The following is a 22,498-nucleotide window of genomic DNA, read 5'->3' as shown; positions in this document are numbered from 1 at the left end:
TTCATTATCTGTCCTTCCAATGAGCACTCAGGGTTGATTTCCTTTAGGATGGACTGATTTGACCTCCTTGCAGTCCAGGGCACTCGTAAGAGTCTTCTCCAGCACTACAGTTCGAAAGCATCAATTCTTCGGCGCTCAGCCTTCCTTATAGTCCAGCTCTCACAGCCATACATTACTACTGGGAAAACCATAGCTTTGATTAGACGGACCTTTGTCGGCAAGGTGATGTCTCTGCTTCTTACTATGCTGTCTAGGTTGGCCATAGCTTTCCTCCCAAGGAGCAAGCGTCTTTTAATTTCATGGCTACAGTCACCGTCTGCGGTGATCTTGGAGCCCAAAAAAATGAAATCTGTCACTGCTTCCATTTCTTCCCCTTCTATATGCCAGGAAGTGATGGGGCCAGATGCCATGATCTTCGTTTTTTTAATGTTGAGTTTCAAACCAGCTTTTGCACTCTCCTCTTTCACCCTCAACAAGAGGCTCTTTAGATCCTCTTCGCTTTCTGCCATTAGGGTGGTATCGTCTGCATATCGGAGGTTGTTGATAATTCTCCCAGCAATCTTAATTCCGACCTCTGATTCATCCAACCCGGCATTTCTCATGATGTACTCTGCATATAAGTTAAATAAGCAGGGTGACAATATGCAGCCTTGTCGTACTCCTTTCCCAATTTTGAACCAATCGGTTGTTCCATGTCTGGTTCTTACTGTTGCTTCTTGACCCTCATACAGGTTTCTCAGGAGACAGGTAAGGTGGTCTGGTACTCCCATCACTTTCAGAATTTGCCACAGTTTGTTGTGATCCACACAATCAAAGGCTTTAGCGTAGTCAATGAAGCAGAAATAGACATTTTTCTGGAATTCTCTTGCTTTCTCCATGATGCAGCGAATGTTGGCGATTTGATCTCTAGTTCCTCTGCCTCTTCGGAACCCAGCTTGTACTTCCGGTAGTTCTCGGTTCGCATACTGCTGAAGCCTAGCTTGATTTTGAGCATCACCTTGCTGGCATGTGAAATGAGTGCAATTGTGCGGTAGTTTGAACACTCTTTGGCGTTGCCCTTCTTTGGAATTGGAATGTAAACTGACCTTTTCCAGTCTTGTGGCCACTGTTGAGTGTTCCAGATTTGTTGACATATTGAGTGCAGCACTTTAACAGCATCATCTTTTAGGATTTTAAATAGCTCAGCTGGAATACTGTCATCTCCGCTAGCTTTGTTGTTACTAATGCTTCCTAAGGCCCACTTGACTTCACTCTCGAGGATGTCCGGCTCAAGTTCAGTGACCGCACTATCATGGCTATCAGGGACATTCAGATCTTTCCTGTATAGTTCTTCTGTGTATTCTTGCCACCTCTTCTTAATCTCATCTGCTTCTGTTAGGTCCCTGCCTTCTTTGTCCTTTATCATGCCCGTCTTTGCACAAAACGTTCCCTTGAGATCTCCAATTTTCTTGAAGAGATCTCTAGTCTTTCCCATTCTGTTGTTTTCCTCGATTTCTTTGCATTGTTCATTTAAGAAGGCCTTCTTGTCTCTCCTTGCTTCAATTTAAGCCGAAATTTTGCAAGAAGCAGCTCATGATCTGAGCCACAGTCAGCTCCAGGTCTTGTTTTGACTGACTGTATAGAGCTTCTCCATCTTTGGCTGCAAAGGACATAATCAATCTGATTTCGATATTGACCATCTGGTGATGGCCATGTGTAGAGTCGCCTCTTGTGCTGTTGGAAAAGAGTGTTTGCTATGATCAGCGTGTTCTCTTGGCAAAACTCTATTAGCCTTTGTCCTGCTTCACTTTGTACACCAAGGCCATGCTTGCCTGTTATCCTGGTGATTTCTTGACTTCCTACTTTAGCATTCCAATCCCCTATGATGAAGAGGACATCTTTTTTGGTGTTAGTTCTAGAAGGTGTTGTAGGTCTTCATAGAACCGATCAACCTCAGCTTCTTCGGCCTCAGTGGTTGGGGCACAGATTTGAATTACTGTGATGTTGAATGGTTTGCCTTGGATTCGTACCGAGTTCATTCTATCGTTTTTGAGATTGTACCCCAGTACTGCTTTTCCCACCCTTTTATTGACTATAACTGCTACTCCATTTATTCTAAGGGATTCTTGCCCACAGTAGTAGATATAATGGTCACCTGAATTAAATTCGCCCATGCTTGTCCATTATATTTCGCTGATTCCCAAGATGTCGATGTTCAATCTTGCCATCTCATGTTTGACCACCTCCAGCTTACCTTGATTCATTGATCTGACATTCCAGCTTCCTAAACAATACTGTTCTTTACAGCATCGGACTTTCTTTTCACCACCAGACACATCCACAGCTGAGTGTCCTTTCAGCTTTGGCCCAGCCGCTTCACTCTTTCTGGCGCTACTTGGAAATACCCTCTGCTCTTCCCCAGTAGTATATTGGACACCTTCTGACGTGAGGGGCTCATATTTGTGCAACTGTGCCTCTTGAGGGCAAAAATGTTGCCCACCCCTGCTTTACAAGCTGTAGAGGACAATCAGGAACAAGAGAAATCTCCAGGAAAACAGCTCCCTTGTTCCTGCTCCCCTGCCAAGCTCACTATGGAAGCCCTTCTATCAGGTGCGCAGCCCACAGTGGTCTTGCATTGGTCCCTGTCAGCCACAAAGTCAAGCAAAAGACAGTAAAGCCTGCATCCTATACACATTTCCCTAGGGTCAAGCCCCGTTCAAGTCAATCAGGTTTACTTCTGAGTAAACGTGTCTAGGATTGCACTGTAAATGTCTAGAGTGCAGAAATTAGAATATCTGGAACAGCACACTCTGTCTTCAAGATGAGGGATGTGTTTATGTTATCAGGCCTCACAAGTGTCAAGGCAACCCCGTCTTCAGTTAGTTCTGCAGCCCAAACAAGTAACCAAGTCATAGGTGAAGATCATCATACCAGAGACAGTCAACAGCAAGTAATCTGGTCAAAAAAGGAGGCTGAAAAAGCTAGCCAACAGAACCAGGGAAATAGTCCATAGTTCACATGTGGAACAAGCAATATAATGGCTCTAGGGCAGGGGGGAAAGGCATAACAATTACTGGGGAATCAGGGAGGGTGTAGTAACGTGCTCTGAAGCTCAGCCCTGTGACTCTAGGTCAAACCCTCAATATTAGTTATTCGGTTTGGAGAATGCAGGCAATCTGCAAGGCCACATAGGAAAGGATAACAGCTATTTTTACCCCTAAAGATTGCAAATCTCGGATTTTAATATAACTGATGACGCTTAAAAGCCAATTTACTGTGGGTGTTGGCAATCAGCTGTCTACCAAAGTGCTCAGTTCAGTTAAATTAGTTTTAAACAGTCATTTGCTACACTTTTAAAACATGAAGTCCATTTTTAAAATTATACATGCTGGCTTCAGCAAAACCATTTTGTCAATTTCTCATGCCTATCTCTTCTCTGTATTTTACATTTACATACACAAAATTTGTACTGGAAATGATACAGGGTGGCAGATTTTAGAAGTGCTGACTTTAAAGAAACCTGATATACTGAATAGTCCATCAAGAATTTGTTCATAATTCCTTACTTCAATAGAAATCAAGCTTATGAAATGCTGATAACCCTCTCAACAGAGCTGGACACAGGCTGGGTTCAGACAAGATGATAACCTACTCTCAAGAGTTGAGTATGGGCTGAACAGTGGGTTGTTGCTGAAATGTGGATTATTGTGTTGTCTGAACCCAGCCACAATAACAAGCCATAGTTTGTTAATCACAAACAACCCACAGCTCACAACCCAACAACAAAGCATGGGTTCTTTCCATGAGTTGTTCATGGTTAACCATGGTTTGTTAGTGTGCTCGGTTCAGACAACACAATAACACATGTTTCAACAACAACCCACAGTTCAACAACTCACACTCAACCCATACTCAACCCTTGAATGTGGGTCTGAACCCAGCCGTTGATTTGAAGAAGACTCCAACCAGGTGATGGTTGTTATTGTTGTTCTTAATAAGGAGACCTAAGTAACTAGATATTGTTATATAACCATTGTGGATGAGACATAGAACCAATCAGTGGATTGTGGGTTATTTATGGCTGAAATCAAGTAAGGCGGCAATCCTATGGGTTGCACCCTGGGTACTCATAAGCCCCCAAACTCGGAGGCTTACGAGTATCCTATGCAGAAAGGGAGGTGTTTTGTGTGTCTCCTGCAATGCATTTTAGCTAGACAGGCTATTTCACCTAACAGAGGCTTCAGGGAGGGGGAGGGAAAGCAGCTGGGGAAAGTGAAAGGAAAAGGTGTAACACAGCTGCCTCAGCCTGTTCCCCTCCCTGCCCCAGGAATGCCTCCTTTCCCCATCTCTGCACTCTGTTTAGTGAGTGCAGAGAGGCAGCCGGGGCAGTTCTCTCCAAGCTGGCTACAAGGGAGAGTGGGAGGAGAGTGGTTTCCTGGCTCCAAGCTCGGAGTCCTGTTTTTCAGGAATCTGGAAAATCCTATGTCTCCCAGATGCTGTCTAGGGGACATAGGATTGCTCCCTCTGGCACACAGAGTGGGACCAGCGAAGAGTGTAACAGTACACTGGGCATGCCTAGGGTAGCTGGTCTCATCTATTTCATAACACTCTTAAGATGGGTGGTTTTTTTCTAGGAAGTAATGGATTATGTATGGGCTCAAATGTGGTCACTGAGATTAAACAGGTAAGTATCTTTCCCACGGTTTAGTATCTTTTCCATTTTAAATTTCATTTTTCACTTGTTAACTTTCAGAGCAGCACGGGATACAAGGCTGAAGAAGTAACTAAGGCTGAAACCCTATGCCATTTTACCTGGGAGTAAACCCCTTTGAACTCAGTGGAATTTACCTCTGAGTAGACATGTATAGGATTGTATTGTAAATAAATGAGGACCACAACAATTTTGAATCTTAAGATCCTGATTCTTGGACTAGATGAGACATCCACAAAGCAATGATTGTAATATAATCTGCTATTATTATGGCCCACCAACTATGTGTCAAGTGGCTAGAATTTTATTTTTAAATTAGGCATAACGGAAGTCAGATCTGTCATTAATTGCCTGCAATAGTGGGCTTGCACTATTATCCAGTGAATTCTAGCATTTTTATTCTCCCATAATAAAAGGAAACAACTTTATTAAGCTCATTCTCAGCTACCCGTTTAAAACTTCCCATAAAAGGAACTGAGGACAATGACATTTCCTAATCAGTTCTGAGGTGCGTGTGGAATCTTAGGGAATAAAATTGGCATCAATCACACATAAGAGGGAGAAATTTTTTTAAAACCCTAAGGAGGGGTATCTTCCCTCTCCCCCACCCCCCGCCAAAAAAAGCCCAATGACAACTGAGTGTGTTCAGGGGCTACAGAATGAGGACTGTTTGTTGGGAGGAAAAAATGGAAATCCGAGGGGAAGGAGGAATGGAGTGGAATACCTGGGAAGAAGCCACAGCTTCCTGGCTGGAGCTGGAACACTCCACACTGCAACATTTTGTTGCAGGTCCTATTTGCATATACTAATAGTGAACTAAGGTGATGAGTTATGATGCTTTTGTGGCCAAAATGGCATTACTGAGAAACAAGAGAGAGCTATCAGAAGGTTCAGGGGAACTTTAAAGTTTGCAAAAATGGGGGGGGGGGACTTAAGAAAAAAACCCTAAGGGCCAACCTGCCCCCCATCCCCACCCCAAAACAGCATAACAAGGAATAAGCATGCTCAGTGGCCACAGAACAGTAAGTGTCTGTTGGGGCAAAACCCATCAACTAGAGGGTTGAATGGAGTTTTCTGGAAAAGGGTACGGCTGGCTGGCTGGCACACTGAACTGTAAAATGTTGTTGAAGGATCCCATTTTCTTCGAAAATTACATTTTCTAGAGCAGAGGGAAATAATTAGTTTTTTCTCCCCAGATACGAAGCTGGAGTAGTCAGAGGCCATAGCTCAGTAGCAGAATGCGCAGAAGGTCATAGATACATAAGAAAAGCCCTACTGGATCAGAGCCAAGGTCCATGCGGTCTTTTCCACAGTGGCCAACCTGATGCCTTCAGGAAGCCCACGTGTAGTGCATGCAGGGAATGCACCCCACCCACCACTGTTGCCCCTCAGCACATGGTATTCAGTGTAATCCTGCCTCCGAACATGGGAGGTTCCATTTGGCCAAAAGCCACTGACAGACCTTAATCCTCTTTTAAAGCCATCTCAACTCGCAACCATTACCCCATCCTGTGGCAGTAAATCCCATCAAGTGTTGTGTTCCAAATTCAGTCCCCAGCATTTCCAGTTTAAAAGGTTCCCGGGTAGTAGAGAAAAACGTGTCTGAGAGCCTGGACAAACTAGACTAACATGGGTATGTTCCTGCGTCATCTTCCTTCCTTGCCTCTTTGTTTCTGAGGTCCGGTGGCTGAAACCAGGCAAAAAGACTGCTGCTTCACCCTTCTAGTGGGGGAACTCAACTCTAACTGATCTTCCCTAGATCAGAAGTAATAAAGATATGGAAGATGGGGCTGTCTTATTGAGAGGGAATGACACTAAGGGAAATGTTGCACGACTTTGTTTAGAGCCTTTTAATCTTCTCTATGTCTCACTCATTGGCTAGGGTTGTTTCTTGGCTGCATTCCCAGGTCAGATGGAATGAAGAGCGCCTCCAATCAAACTATATTGCAACCCATTGCAAAACCAGTACTGTTTGCCTTCCATCCCCTCCTGCATCCTATATGATCCAGGAAGGGGAGGGAATAACAGTTTTCCTCATTGCAGTCCCTTCCACATGCTACAAGGGAAAGGGGCTGCAAAATGAAAATTCCGGGGAGTGGGTCACACCTCCCTTGAAGTGCTGAGGGATCACAGTAGGGGTAAGGATACGGGAGGCGAGGGGATTGTGTTCCCTTTTGAGATCTCGCAGACTACCCCAGTGCCTCTTGAATCCTGATGCCCCCAGGCAGCTGCTGGTACTGCTTATTGGGTTGGGCTGGGATGATCCAGCCAAGACATAGTGATGGCCAACAATTTGGATGGCTTTAAAAGGAGATTAGACATATTCTTGGAGGAGAAGGCTATTGATGGCTACTAGTCCTGATGGCTATGTGCTCCAGTATCAGAGGCACTATGCCTAAGTACACCAGTTGCTGGGGACGTGGGCGGAAGGGTGCTCTTGCACTCATGTTCTGTTTGTGGGTTTCCCATGGGCAGCTGGCTGGTCACTGTACAAACAGAATGCTGGACTAGATGGACCTTTGGTCTGATCCACTACGGCTCTTATGTTCTTATGACTCTTCCTACTTCAGGGATCAGAGAAACAGGGAACCCTAAATATGGGGGCAGGACATTCGAGAAGAGTTGCAAGCTAGCAACCATTTTGCTTGCTCAACTTAAGCTCAGCATAAAGAATATTGCAAAAAAAAAAAGTTTAAAATGTTGCAGGTATACCTTCCAGTTGGCTAGCTTTTGAGATTCTATAATTTTTATAAATGCTCCCATGAGAATACCTAAAAAGAAAAAGAGAGAAAGAACCATGTGAAATATGAAAAGCTTTGGCCCATCAAAGTGTTCAGATCCTAGGCTTGCTTTGAGGGCGTGGTACTAAGACACCTATCATGCTGTAGGGCTATAATGAACAAGGAAGTCACTTCATTCCATCTCCTGCCCTAAGGCACTATCTTTCATACAACACAACAGTTGCTTGGCCCATCCCAACCCCAACACCCAATTAACAACACAATCCAGTCAATAAAATCACACATTATTTAATGCAAGTCATTATCAAGCTAAGTGATGCAGCCAGGATAACACTGCAGTGCTCTTTCCAGCCTGGGAGGAAAGATGTAAATAATAGCCCTTTGGCACCATGGGCTATTCATGTCATCTGGTTGCAAGTGGAATCTGGTTGCAAGTGGAATCTCTTGCAATGATCTTGCATTCCCCTTCTGTCACCTTTGACCAGTCCTTCACTCTTCTCATCAACATCTGCTATCTTACGCCTGACCTGACTTTCTTGATGCCATTATCTGAACAGCACAGAAGTCACAGCAGGGTGGTTGCAAGCAAAGATAAGACATCTCCTACAGTTTCTATTGACTTAACTGCTCTAATGGCACAGAAGGACTGGGCAGGCTAGAACTTGGCAGCTCATTGCTAAGGGGCACTTAGACCATCTTCTTTTGATTATAAAGCTAAGTGAGGCAGCCAAGATAACAGTGCAGTGATCTTTCTAGCATGGAGGGAAAGTACTGCTGAAGCTATCATAACTGCATTTGCTTATATTCCTCCCAATACTCTTGATTCTCCCTTTCCTCCTCCCTGCTGTCTCTTACACGGTTGAATTTTGACTGTATGCTCCTCAGAGCATTGACCTGCTTTCTTCTTGTCTTCCTGAAATTTTATTTCGAAATACAGTTAAGAAAACAAAGGCAACAAAAAGAAGAACATACATAATAATGTATGTTTTATACAAGGGAGGGTAGCCTTGGTCTATAGGGATTCGATCTCCCTCGTCAGATTCCCCATCCAACAGTCAGCCAGTTTTGAGTGTCTGTACCTGGTGTTGGGCACCCGAGACAGGAGAGGGATTCTGTTGGTGTATCGCCCACCCCACTGCCTAACAGTCTCCCTGCCTAAGCTGACTGAGGTGTCGAGCGTGACGCTGAGGACCCCAAAGCTTATAGTCTTGGGGGACTTTAATATTCATGCCGAAGCGACTTTGTTAAGAGCGGCTCAGGATTTCATGGCCACCATGTCAACCATGGGCCTGTCTCAAATAATACCTTGCCCAACACATGTGGCAGGACACACTTTGGACCTGGTTTTCTGTGCCGGATTGGGAGAAAATGATATGCGGGTGGGGGAGCCAGTAGTGACTCCTTTGGCATGGACAGATCATTATCTGATCAGTTTTACCTTCAGGCCACCAGTAACCTTCACAGGGGTGGGGGACCAAATTTGATGGCCCATCCCTGGAGAGTGATGAATCCGGATGGATTTTTGAGGTCCCTTGGGGATTTTCCTGCAGGCTTAGCCAGCGGTCCTGCCGAGGTCCTGGTCACCAAATGGAATGAGGAGATGACCTAGGCTATTGATATGATCGCTCCCAAACGTCCTCAACCTAGTCATAGAACTGTGTCAGCTCCTTGGTATTCTGAGGAGCTGAGGGCAATGAAACGACTGTGTCAACGATTGGAGCGCAAATGGCAGGAGACTCGGAACGAATACAATCAAACACAGGTAAGAATCCATTTGCAATCTTGTTCTGTGGAGGTGATGGTAGCAAAGAAATCCTACTTCTCTGCCACCATTGCATCTGCTCAGTGTCGTCCAGCAGAGCTCTTTCGTGCGGTTAAAGGCCTCTTGGGTGTAGGCCTTGGAACACAAGAACTCAAACCCTCAAAGGCCCTCTGTGAACAATTTGCCAGACACTTTGCAGACAAAATCATTCGTATTCATGCCAACTTGGATGGCATTGTTTTGACAGAGACTGATATGGACAGGGCTGGCTCACCATCTAGTCATGTTATGGATACCTTTCAGCTTGTGCAACCTGAGGATGTGGACAAGCTACTTGGAGGACTGAGGCCTACTACTTGCCCTTTAGATCCATGCCCATCGTGGCTTGTGAAACCTGCCAGAACTGGGCTAGATATCTGGACCTTGGAGGTGGTAAATACCTTCTTGAGGGAGGGCGAGGTCCATGCAGCTTTGAAAGAAGCTGTGGTGAGGCCCTTGCTGAAGAAACCAAACTTAGATCCTATGGTTCCAGATAATTACCACCCTGTGTCAAATTTGCCATTCTTGGGAAAGGTGATAGAGCATGTGGTGGCCTCACAACTCCAAGCTCTTTTGGATGAAACTGATTATTTAGACCCATTCCAATCAGGTTTCAGGCCTGGTTATGGGATGGAACCAGCCTTGGTTACCTGGGTTGATGACTTACTCCAGGGAATGGATGGGGGGTTTGCAACCCTGTTGGTTGTTCTGGACCTCTCAGCAGCTAACAATACCATCGACCATGGTATCCTTCTGGATCATTTGGGCTTGGGAGGCACAGTTTTAAAGTGGTTCCAGTCCTTTCTGGAGGAGCAGTCTCAGAAGGCGGTGCTGGAGGACTTCTGTTCCACCCTATGGCTGTTAGCCTGTGGGGTGCCACAAGGTTCTGTCTTGTCCCCCATGCTTTTTAACATCTACATGAAACTGCTGGAGGAAGTCATCAGGAGGTTTGGGCTGAAATGTCATCAGTATGTGGATGATACTCTGCTCTACCTCTCATTTCCATCTGCACATCCCAAGGAGGCTATGGAACTCTTGAACCAGTGTCTGGAGGCTGTTTTGGGAAGGATGAGGATGAACAAGCTGAAACTTAACCCAGACAAGACAGAGGTAGTGTGGGTTGGGAAACGAACTACTTTGGATGGAAGTTTACAACTGGTCTTAGATGGGGTTGCACTCCCACTGAAAGACCAAGTGCACAGTCTGGGAGTCCTCCTGGACTCTTGAGCTAACTGGGGAAGCCCAGGTGGCTGCGGTGTCCAGGAGTGCTTTTTACCAGCTTAGGCTGATATGCCACCTGCAACTCTACCTGGGGAGGACGCACTAATCATGTCCAGACTGGACTACTGTAATGCGCTTTACGTGGGGCTGCCTTTGAAGACAGTTCAGAAACTCCAGCTTGTGCAGAATGCAGCCGCCCAAAGTATTAGTGGGGACAAGGCAATTCGATCATATTACACCTATACTGCGCCAGCTGCACTGATTACCGATGCATTTCCGAGTCCAATTCAAAGTGCTGGTTTTGACCTTTAAAGCCCTAAATGGTTTGGGACCAAGGTACTTGAAGGACTGCCTTCACCCGTATCAGCCTGCCCACACTTTAAGATCAGAAAGAGAGCCCCCTTCTCATTTGTCCACCCGTGAGAGCAGTCAGGTGGGCGACGACACGTGAGAGTGCCTTCTCTGCAATGGGCCCCACAGCTTTGGAACAAGCTGCCATCAGAGGTTAGCCAAGCTCCATTATTGCAGACTTTTAAGAAGGCCTTGAAAACATATTATTTTACCTTGGCCTATTGATATGACTGCTATTGATGCTGTTACTGCTGTTAACATGGTTGTTGGTTTTATTGTTGTTTTTATTGTTTTTATCACTTTTAATATTTTAACAGTTTTATGTATTTTATTGCTGTGAGCCGCCTTGGGAGGGCGTCTGCTCTGAAAGGCGGCCAAGAAATAGTCTAAATAAATAAAATAAATAAATAACAATATAACAAAACCATGAAAGAAACAAAGAAATTCACTAATTATAATTCTTACTCTACATATGGAACAGAATAAAAATCCAATTTATACAGCATATAAAAGGGCTGTGTGCCAGTGCGTTGTTATTTTGTGTGAATGTGTGTATTAGTCAGAAAAAAATATAGGCAACTGTAATTGGTTGTAATTTCATCAAAAGTTTGAAGGCCTTCAACATGGGAAATAAATGGAAACTATGGTGCGTAATATCTTTGTTCAAGTTAGGATTTCTTGCTTGCTCCACTTGCCAAGTAAGTTTCTACGTAGTCATAGGCTGGGTTCGCATGATCACAGATGGGAAACAAGCCACACTGGCTTATTTGCCCTGCTGCACATGCCAGTTGCTTGCCAGGAGGATTTGCATAATTACCCTCGCTAGCACAGCTTGCTGTGCTTGAGCGAACCCGGAGAGGATGGCTTGTCGCCATGGTTAACAAACCACCCAGACCCCTACAACAGTCCATGGGTTCTGGGTAGCTTGTTAACCACAGCAACAAGCCACTCTCGCCAGGTTTGCATGACAGAGAAAGCTGCGCTGGTGAGGGCAATAATGCAAATCCCCCCAGCATGTGACTGGCATGCACAGCAAGGGAAATAAGCCACCATGGCTTATTTCCCCCTCTGTGATTGTGCGAACCTGGTCATAGTCTCCCAAATTTTATCTACCCACTGCTCTTTAGGTGGTTGCTTTTTATACTTCCAATTACACACTATAAATGACTTTGTAAATGCATACAGTTGCTTAAGACAGAATTCATGCAGGAATCCAGGGTCATTAAATTAAAAAAGACTGCTTTTTGATTATCTGTAAAACATTAAGCACATGTTGATGGCACAAGAATAATGCTAACAGCAGCAATTACCTCTATTTGTGCTGTCCAAGGCATGGGACGAGCAGCACATAAAAGTCACCTTGAGTGCCATTTTTGGGTAGAAAGGTGGGGTACAAATCAAATAAATAACTAAAAAATAAGCCTACAATAGCATTGTGCTGCTCCTTCTCTTGCCTGGAAACAGGATTATTACCTGCAACTACTTGTATCTCACTTTTAAAGGATTAGCCCCAGCACTAGTCCAGAAGCTTTTAATTATGATGAGGTGCTGGAGTTTCCCTGAAGGATGCCAGCGTAGCGCAAGAGTAGCCTGACAAAGCTCAGCAGAGGTGGGGAAGGAGCAGGGTGTATCAGGATACAGTTGATGTCACATCCTATCTTACATTTTGGAGCCAGTGCAAGATTGCACCAATCAAAAGGAGAGAGCATACAACATTCCAAGGAAACGGGGGCAAAGTCAGGCAACTTTCTAACCGTCCGCCTCAGTTCCCCAATGTATCGCCCCTGCAGTGAGCGTTGAACTCTTAGGTTAGAAGTGCCAAGATAGTGATAAATCAGATTCAATGGTTTACTTACAAGGAGATACTTTATTGGGTAACTTACAGCACACAGGCATACCCAATGGTTGGATCAGACAGCTTCTCTGATCCAACCATTGGGTATGCCTGTGTGCTGTAAGTCATTGGGTCAAATGGGTTTCATACAATACATGTTAGCTCAGCATGGACTAACAGCACTAGGTTCTCAGCATAGCCACCTGTAGCTTTAAGGTAAACAAACTCTGCTTCTCAGGCACATCAGTGATAAGACATTCTCCTCATGAGCGAGGAATGTTCTTAGAGCTGCTTCTCACCCTTTTGACTCATCTGGCTACATCAAGAGGCCAGTTAAGGGAAAACAGCAGCCCTCTGACCAAAGGCAGAGAGCATTATGGATCTAAGCCACTCTAAAACTACTAATAGCTTGGTTCAGGCCTGGGGCCTTACACCCTTCTGTACAGCAGGAATATGATGGTGTATTTAATATTAATACTTTGGAAGATAAACAAAATTCAAAGTGATCTGGATAGACTGGAGTGCTGGGCAGAAAACAACAGAATGACATTTAATAGGAATAAATGTCAAGTTCTGCACCTAGGAAAAAGAAACCAAATGCACAGTTACAAGATGGGGGATACATGGCTCAACAACACTACAAGCGAGAAAGATCTTGGAATTGTTGTCGATCACAAGCTGAATATGAGCCAACAATGTGATGTGGCTGCAAAAAAGGCAAATGCTCTTTTGGGCTGCATTAATAGAAGCATAGCTTCCAAATCCCAGGAAGTACTTCCCCTCTACTCATCACTGGTTAGGCCTCATCTGGAGTACTGTGTCCAGTTCTGGGCACCACACTTTAAGAAGGATGCAGACAAACTGGAGAAGGTTCAGAGGAGGGCAACAAAGATGATCAGGGGACTGGAAACAAAGCCCTATGAAGAGGGACTGAAAGAACTGGGCATGTTTCGCCTTGAGAAGAGAAGACTGAGGGGAGATATGATAGCACTCTTCAAGTACTTTAAAGGTTGTCACAGAGAAGAAGGCCAGGATCTCTTCTCGATCATCCCAGAGTGCAGGACACCGAATAATGGGCTCAAGTTACAGGAAGCCAGATTCCGGCTGAACATCAGGAAAAACGTCCTGGCTGTTAGAGCAATACGACAATGGAACCAATTACCTAGGGAGGTGGTGGGCTCTCCCACACTGGAGGCATTCAAGATGAGGCTGGACAGCCATCTGTCAGGGATGCTCTGACTTGGATTCCTGCATTGAGCAGGTGGTTGGACTCGATGGCCTTGCAGGCCCCTTCCAACCCTACTATTCTATGATTCTATGATTCTATTTCAAAGGGTTATTGTGAGGATGACCCCAAGTAAGGGTATAGAGAATTATGCAAATTAAAAGTGAAACACAATCCATGTTGTGATTATTTCAATGCAAGAAGGCGTACAGGATCCAGGAGCTATTCTTTATTCCTAGGAAGACATGGTTTTGAAGACTGAAAGTGGGAGTTCTGAAAGGTATTCTAAAACAGGCAGATGCCACTTGGATTTACTGAAGTAATCAAAAGAACATCACACGAGACACTCCATATAATGCAAGACAGCTTGAAAAGCTGCAGCTTGTTTGCCTTCATATACACATTTCAAGGTGTCAGTAGAGGATGGCCCTTAAAATGTTGCAACAAAGTGGTTTGTGTAAAAACAAGAACTGAAGCTCCAGAATAAGACACGAAAAGTCACTGAAACCCCACGAAAAAAAGGCCACAACATGTGATGTGATCAATCTGTGCCACTTATATTTACTGGTAAAGAGATGCCAGTGGGGTGGTGAATCCATTCCGGGTTTCGGTCAGAACCAGTCAGAACTCTAAAGGAGCAATCCAAGGTGTTTAACCTATTTGGGGGTTGGGGTTCAGCACTCTGGATAGCTCCTTTAGAGTTCTGGCTGGTTCTGACTGAAACCCCAAGTGGATTCACCACCCCACTGGCATTAGAGCCACCAGCCTCCACTGGCAACAGCAGAGATGTGCAGCTGATCCTTTCACTAACTCTAGCAAACCAACTTGCCCCCAAGGAATATAATACCAAAATCAAATAGACAGTCCAGTCAAGTGGGACACAGTCAATTGCAGAAGGATCTAAACCAGGGGTGGGAGCCTCTTCAGTCCAAGGGCTGAATCCAATTTTGCAGAAGCTCTCAGGGACTGCCTTCTAGTAGTGGGCAGGGGCAAAAGGGTGGGGCCAAAAACACCACAAATATCAGCATATGTTAGTTTAAAGCTCATTGTAGCTCTTACTGCCAGTAACTAAGCCTTAGGTGAGGCATTTCAATATTGTAGAAAGGGCGGGGCGGGGCGGGGCGGGGCGGAGGGAGGCAAGAACTGCACAAAAACCAGGAAACCACTACACAATTGGCTGTTGGGTGAAAGAGGAAGGGGGCATTACCAGTGCCTGAACTCAGTAATGGGCTGGATGAGGGCCAATAAACTCAAACTGAATCCTGGCAAGATGGAATCCGTGCAGTTGAGGGGTTCCTGAGTCTGGGACATAGGTTCCTTGCCTGTTCTGGATGGAGTTGCACTTCCTCTGAAAGATCAGGTCTGTAGTTTGGGAGTACTCCTAGATCCATCAATGTTGCTGGAGGGCCAAGTGGCCATGGACTTGACAATCCACTCCGCAGTTGAGAATATTAGAGCAAGCTTTCAAGATACTCTAAAAGCTTAGGACAGGCTATGCTTAATCTGTTTTAAGACTGTTGCCACAAGCCTTTGGCAACACCTGCAGTTCACAGGCTGGAAGAGAACGCCCACAACTCCAAACCTGACTACTTTACAGGCTGTGAACTCCTTGATCTGTTCCCGATAAGCCACATTGCTGAGAGGAATTTGCTCATTTCACAATTAAGAAGTGATATGAAGACAGAGGGTTGCCAGCTCAAAAAGAAAATTTCCTAAAGGCTTATGGCTTTATGCCCAGACATGCTGTGGCATGAACATTGTCCTGGAAGGCTCCAAAGGCATGTGGGTAAAGGAGAACAGTTGATCTCCCTTCAAAATGGAATTTCCTAACTAACAGGACATGGTAGAAAGCAATTCCATAGAAGGACCCCGGAGTATTGCTTAAACAGCTATGAGATTGATTAAGCAATGGAAAGGAAGGGGTTTGAATTTAGTTATATAATCATCTTTCCAGTTATTGGTTGGAATGCCCTTATTCAAAAAGAGAACGGGAACTGACAAGTTTCAAACCATGCCCAAGGAATCATTTTTGTACCAAATGAACCATGTAAAATATCATAAAGCTGATTGCTTGACATCTCAATAGTGACATATTTTCTGTAACTGTTCATAATTAATGTGTTCATCTCCTGCACACATCTTTAATCTCTTCGGTATTATGTATTCTTCTGTCAAATAATATATTCTGCTACATGATGGCCATTCAACCAATGCTCAATGCTGCAGCTACTCACACACACACACACACACACACACACACACTTCCACACAACAGGTCTTTGAAAACTGATTTCAAAATGGTTGTATGTTCATTATTTTAAAATGCTGGGGATATATAAAACTGCCAGTGAAATTTGTACGACTTGGGGTCAGAAACAAGCATTGGGGGCTCAGTAATGCTTACCTCAACAAAGTCCCAAGGGTCACAGGAATATAGGAAGCTGCCTTATATCAAGTCAGACTATTTCTTCATCTAGCCCACCATTGTCTACTCTGATGAGCAATGACTCTCTGAGATCTCAGTCAGCCGTCTTTTCTCATCACGCGCTGCCTAACCCCTTTAGCTTGAGATGCCAGGGATTGACCCTGGGATCTTCTTCATGTAAACCAAGTTCTCTACTACTGAGCCATGCCTCCTGAACTATCCCATCCCCACAGCCATTTTCAAAGCTGGAGCCTCTTTAATATCTCCACTGATTTCAATAGGCCATTTAGGGGAAATAGCTCTCTGTGGCTCGCAGGAGATTGGCACAGGTTTTATTTCTGTGCCAATCTCCTGCGAGCCATGGGAAGCTTACCCATCCCTAGTAATTGTCAGTATAAACTGCACCATTACAGATTACTGCAAGATCCATGTATACAGGAGCTTAAAAAAGGAAAAGCGTATGAGACTTATAGCTAACAGTACAAATCCTATGCATGTCTACTCAGACGTCCTGTTGTTTTTAATGGGGCATACTCCCAGGTAAGTGTGTATAGCAGGGGTCGGCAACTTCTGGGCACTGGCCGGCTGCATTGCCCACCCGCATCCCACAGACCCCTGTGGGGACTGCACCCTGCTCCCACAGCCAGTGGAAGTGGCTGCCAGAAGTTGCTGCTGCCACCGAAATCCCAGTGATTCTGCTAGGAAACAAAGAGTGGGGGGAGTGCGCACCTTGTTTCTCAGCAGAAGTAGACTTCTGACAGCCTGAAAAACACCTGGGCTTTTAGTGGTGGGGACTGGAAGGCTGTTCAAATGGCCATGGTCAGCTGCATGCAGCTGGTAGGCCGCATGTTGACTACCACTATAGCATTACAGCCTGAATTAGGTAACACTTTAATTAAAACAGGTTTCTTCTATATTAGCCTTTCGCAACACTACAATGGAACATCTTGAGCACAGATACAAGTTTGCATTCAATTAGACCTATGAAGATGATGACAAAATTACAATCTTACTATTCCTACTCAAAAATGTTTACTCAAAGCCAACTGAATTAACTTGCAACATTACCAAATCACCAGTTCTGGGGAAGTGGATATAGCAGTACAGAGAAACACTCAAAGAGCAAAATATATATATATATATATATATATATATATATATATATATATATTTCAGTAAGTTATCATGAGTGGAGAATTTAAATTTTCATGGCATGCAATCTGGATTTCCTTGAGCCAGAGATCATAACAACCCTTATCAGAAAACAGGCTGGACAAGGAAATCACAGTTCCCATAAAGAATCATGAGGGAGGAGAGCTGTTGTTTTTTCTGTTTCAGCACATAACTGCTTTGAAGTCCGGATCCTATTGGCAACAGCACTCCAATTTCTAACAAAACAGAAGAGTACTTGCCAGCAATGCAATGCTTTTTTTCCCTTCCTGGAAGCCTTCATGTAATCAGTGAGAACTGAGCTTCTTCCTATTGCAGAAATTTCCAGGACAATGCACTCAAATAAAAGTTAAGACAAATGAGAACTAGACGGACTCAGGGGGGAAACTGCCACGCTCCTAGTTTAGAATTAAAACTGGGTCGCTTTCTTCCCATCCCCCATATAGCAGCCTGCCAGGATCGCAAATATTTGCAAAATGTGTTGTATCCATGCTATAAACATTACAATCATGCCCACTGCAATATTTAAATTTTGTTAACTGTGCTTTATATTTTAGCAAAGTTTCTTATCAATTTTGCATGCAAGAAACACCATTCATTTTGTAGCCCTAAAGCCTTCCTTCCCGTCCCTCTCTCTCCCTCTCTCTCTGACACCCCCCGCCCCACCACCTCCTCTTCTTAGAAACAGGGGACAAATTGCCCCATATACATATTTTTTAAACACACACACCACAAAATAAAGAATTACAAGTTTTCCTTCTCAGTCAGTATATAATTCTAAACCGTTGTCCCACACTTCTGAAGAATTTGTCGTGGTTCTCCTGTTGGCCCCATGTCACCCAGTCACATGCTGCTGTACCAGGTCTTGCACCCCTTGGTCCACATCTGGGGGTTGTTTTGACTTCCATTGTCTGAGGACTACATGTTTAGCTACCAAAACAGCTCCGCGGAACCACATTATTCTTAAGGATTTGTGTGTTTTTTAAAAAGCACACTATTATGTTCAATACATGTTCAGAAGCCAGGGAAGGAAAGGCTCTTGAGGACTAAATAAATGCAGCATAATGACTATTATTTACTTATGGTATTTCTTGCATTTCTGCCAAGCCACCCAAGAAGCAGTCTACAGTTTAAAATGCTAAAACAAAGCGAACAAACAAAATGTAACTTAAAAACAGTGATATTTCAGGCCACTGGTAGTCCCTCAGGAGCTGATGACATGAGGCCTGGGCTTCTCCTCTTCTACCTTCCCCAAAGGTACACAAGTCTTAAGTAGTGATGTTGAAATTATTTAGCTCACTGATCAAAACTCATCCATTCATAATGTTCATCTTTGAAACAAACCTGGATTGGGGTTTTACAGATGCACTATTAAGCTCGAAAATTATTGCAAGCTTTGGAGCATGAGCAGTCTGCACCTAAACACCATTTCTGCACATGCAATGAATTGGTTGGATTACCTTTTTCTTGCTTAAGATAAAATAACCAATCACATTTGAAGAAACAGCCAGTTAGGTGTATCCACACCTCTTTTCTCTGGCAGAGCCATTCCTTGCTCCATCTCCTGATTATCCTCCATGATCAGCAACAGATGGCCGGTAAACATTACGCAGAACGGCCATGTGAAAAAAACAAATCAGGAAAGGGGTACATAACATGGTAATGTATGACGTCATGACGCACTACGTGTTTCCAAACTACAGCTCTTAAGATGCACTTTGATACTGGGCACGCACAAAAACTTGTAAACACAGAACAAGATTTTCGATTAAAGAAGAACTCTCATCGAAACTAACATGGCTGAACTCATTATTTTCTGAGGAAAGAACAAATTCACCTAGGGTAAATTCACCCATCGCTAGTCTTAAGTAACCCCATGGAAGGTGAACATAAGAAGAGTCCTGCTGGAGAAGACCAAACCCCTCTCTACTCCAGCATTCTATTCCCATAATGACCAGCATTCTATTTCCCCACAATAACTATGGGAAGCCTACAAACAGGACATGAGTGCAATAGTACCCTCTACTTGCATTCCCCAGCAACTGGTAATGAGAGGCATACCACCTTTGATACTGGAGGTTATAGCCATCATGACTAATAGCCACTGATAGCCAATATCCTCCATGAATTTGTCTAATCCCCTTTTAAAGCCATCCAAGCTGGTGGCCAACACTACATTTTGTAGCCAGTTCCACAGTTTGACTATGAACTGTATGAAGAAGTATTACATTTGGTCTATCCTGAGTCTCCCACCATTCAGCTTCATGGGACAGCCCTGGCTGATTCTATTATTGTGAGAGTGAGAAAACATTTGCCCTACCCATTTTCTCCACACCATGCATAATGTTGTACATCTCTTATCACGTCCCCCCTCAGTAATCTTTTTTTTCTACGCTACCCCCCCACACACACACACTTAACGTTTCCTCATATGGGAGTTGTTTCTGCCCCTGGATCATTATAATTGCCCTTTTCTGCACCTTCTCCACCTCTCCAATAACCTTTTTGAAGTGCAGTGACCAGAACTATGAACAGTATCCCAGGTGTGGTCACACCATAAATTTGTATAAAGGCATTATGAAGTTGGCAGTTTAATTTTCTAAAAACAGATGTGTGAGGGGCTGCCCAAATGGTACAAACTCCCCAGCTTGGGCTTTCTTCTAGTTGGCAGAGAGGAGCCTTCACTAATGGGCTGGTTCTGACATAACAGCACAACATGGTTTCATGCTACATAAATGAGCTTTGAAGGACCCACAAACTCACACATTCTCTCCGCCCCTAATATTCCGTGATTCCTCCTTCCTTTCCTGGTTTAAGAGAAGTAAGCCATAGCTTACTGTTCCATCTGAATTGGCAAACTGTGGTTTGCACTTGCCCTGCAAACCGGGACTGGCAACTGCAATCAAACAGCAGTTTACAGTCCCATATTGCAAGACAAGCACAAACCACAGATTGCTGGCTCTGATGAAACGGTAAGCTATGGTTTGCCTCAAATCAAGAAAGGAAAGAGAGAACTGCACTACACAATAAGAAGGAGGGGAAGAAGGAAGCACACAAGACAAAGGGTCCTTCAAAGCTCTTTCACAAAGTGCCAAACCATGGTTTGCGGTCAGCCCAATATACAACTGTGGGAGGGCACTCACTGATTCTTGTGAACTTGTCACATTCCTATTCTTGTACCATCGGCATTTCTCTTATCAACAGTGAAATGTTGGAAGGCATATGATAGCAGTGAATACACCAAAGTAAAGAAATAAACTAAAATATAAATAAAAACTAATAACCAGGAATAAACAAAAATGACACATTCTCCTGCTTTGAAAGGAACAGTCACTCAGTTACACCAGCACACCAAACCAATGGGTCAGCAGAATCTGGTTGATGAACTTTTTAGAAGTGCCTAAGAATTTGATCTGGATGACATTCTCTTATCCCCAAGTGACAGAAATAGCCTCATAACGCTAGAGTGAAGGTGCTCTATAAACTTGCAGTAGCTGTAAGATTTTAGGCCACAAGGATTATAACAGCATGTACCCTCAAGGAAGCTCTTCTATATCTGTTTCAGATACAGATTACCCCTAGAGCAAAATATAGTTGTGTCACCCAAGACTGAACTGATCTGGCAAAGTACCCCTCCCCTCAACTCCTAGGCTTATCTCAATTTTGTAATAAACAATTAGAGATTGATGTTTTCATCAGTTTAGAGGCAAGTACCCCTAAAGTTTTAATGGCACTTAAAAAGAGGTAGGTTTTAAAAATGTGGCCTTGCTGGGTGAACAGAGCACAGCTGGGTAGTAAGCTACATGCTTGGCAGCGCTTGAAATGCACAGTGTCACACAGCAAATCATTCTGCCTTTAAAGATGCTGAGCTGGATTTGGGGGGTGCAGTCCTATGCATGTTTAGGCAGAAAAAAGGCCTTCAATTCTCAGCATGCCCCAGTCAGCAAGGCTGGCTAGGGAATGCTGGCAGTTGTAAGCCTTTTTTCTGTCTAAACTTGTGTAGAGCAAGCCTTGGATGCACGTTAAGTCCTGTATATTCTCCTTGTATATTGTTTCTTATGTACATTTTATATTACCTGGTGTCTGATACTTCATTTGTATTTTATAACAGGTCTATGACCATATAAATAAATCTGACTCTTAATTAGTGAAATTAGTGACTAATATGATCCTCCCAACATTATGGATGCTGCAAATGGGCTGAGGCTGAGAGACAGGCGATCCACTAAGGCCACCAGTGGTGCAGCTAGATGATTTTAAAACCTGGACTTAACAGTCTTATATGGGGGGTGGGGGGTGGGGGGTGGAAGCTTTAGCCAGCCATGTGTATTACTTCAGTTGTGAAGCAAATAAGATTTCTCTTTCTCCCCCAACTGCCATTCCATGCTTTATAACTGCTTCTACATTCCCTATATGTTCGAACAACAACAAAACTGTTTGCCCGATTTAAAAAAAAAAACCTTTCTGAACATGTGCATTTTGGACTCACTGAAATCATAGCACTATTATGGCTACAGGAATAAAATGCGAGTTTCTTTTTGCTGCCCTGCTGCCCTCATCACCTGCCGCTCTCTGGGTAATCATTTGAGGGCGGGGAGGTTGGTTATTTGGCCCCAAGGTCCAGCCTTTGCTGCACTGCTGAAATCTACAAATATAAGGTCACGTCTAGACTAAGATTTGAATAAGCACATCATTCATGCTTTGAAATCACTGGATCACCCTAAATATGCCCTTGCATCTTCTCAACTTGAGTGAAAATGCAATCAACCTTTTTTCTCTCCCTTTTACAAGGTGGCAAAATCATCTTCTTCATGCATTTCACTGTGACCAAACAGGGATCTTGTGGGAAAGCTGCAGGACAGCAAATGTGCCTAATGCAGGACAGCACTACGGCCTCGTTCAGTTACAATATTTAATTTACATGACCAACCCTCAGGCTTGTGTGCTTGCCCATCTCCTCTCCTCTTGCGGTGCTGCCATGAGGAATCAACCAGAAGTTTTTCTTTCCATTTTTAACCATGGTTTAGTATGTCAAAACCC

The 22,498-nt window shown here is 44.1% G+C and overlaps 1 protein-coding gene across 9 annotated transcripts in view; it reads right to left on the bottom strand.

The window, feature by feature from the left end:
- Positions 1-22,498, bottom strand: part of SLC9A8 (solute carrier family 9 member A8) — a 91,150-nt gene that overhangs the window by 46,231 nt on the left and 22,421 nt on the right. For 8 of the 9 annotated variants that reach the window (XM_084854111.1, XM_084854112.1, XM_084854114.1 and 5 more), the window contains one exon: positions 7,403-7,461. The exons of the other annotated variant lie outside the window; for it this stretch is intronic. In XM_084854111.1, the coding sequence (XP_084710237.1) occupies positions 7,403-7,461 (59 nt within the window). The remainder of the gene's footprint in view (positions 1-7,402; positions 7,462-22,498) is intronic. 9 annotated transcript variants of the gene reach the window in all.

Source organism: Heloderma suspectum, chromosome 4, assembly GCF_057233095.1.
Source record: "Heloderma suspectum isolate Gila_16-S chromosome 4, 16-S_ref, whole genome shotgun sequence".
NCBI classification, from domain to species: Eukaryota; Metazoa; Chordata; class Lepidosauria; order Squamata; family Helodermatidae; genus Heloderma; species Heloderma suspectum.
The sequence above is the reverse complement of the archived record's forward strand: the minus strand, read 5'-3'. Positions and strand labels throughout refer to the sequence as shown.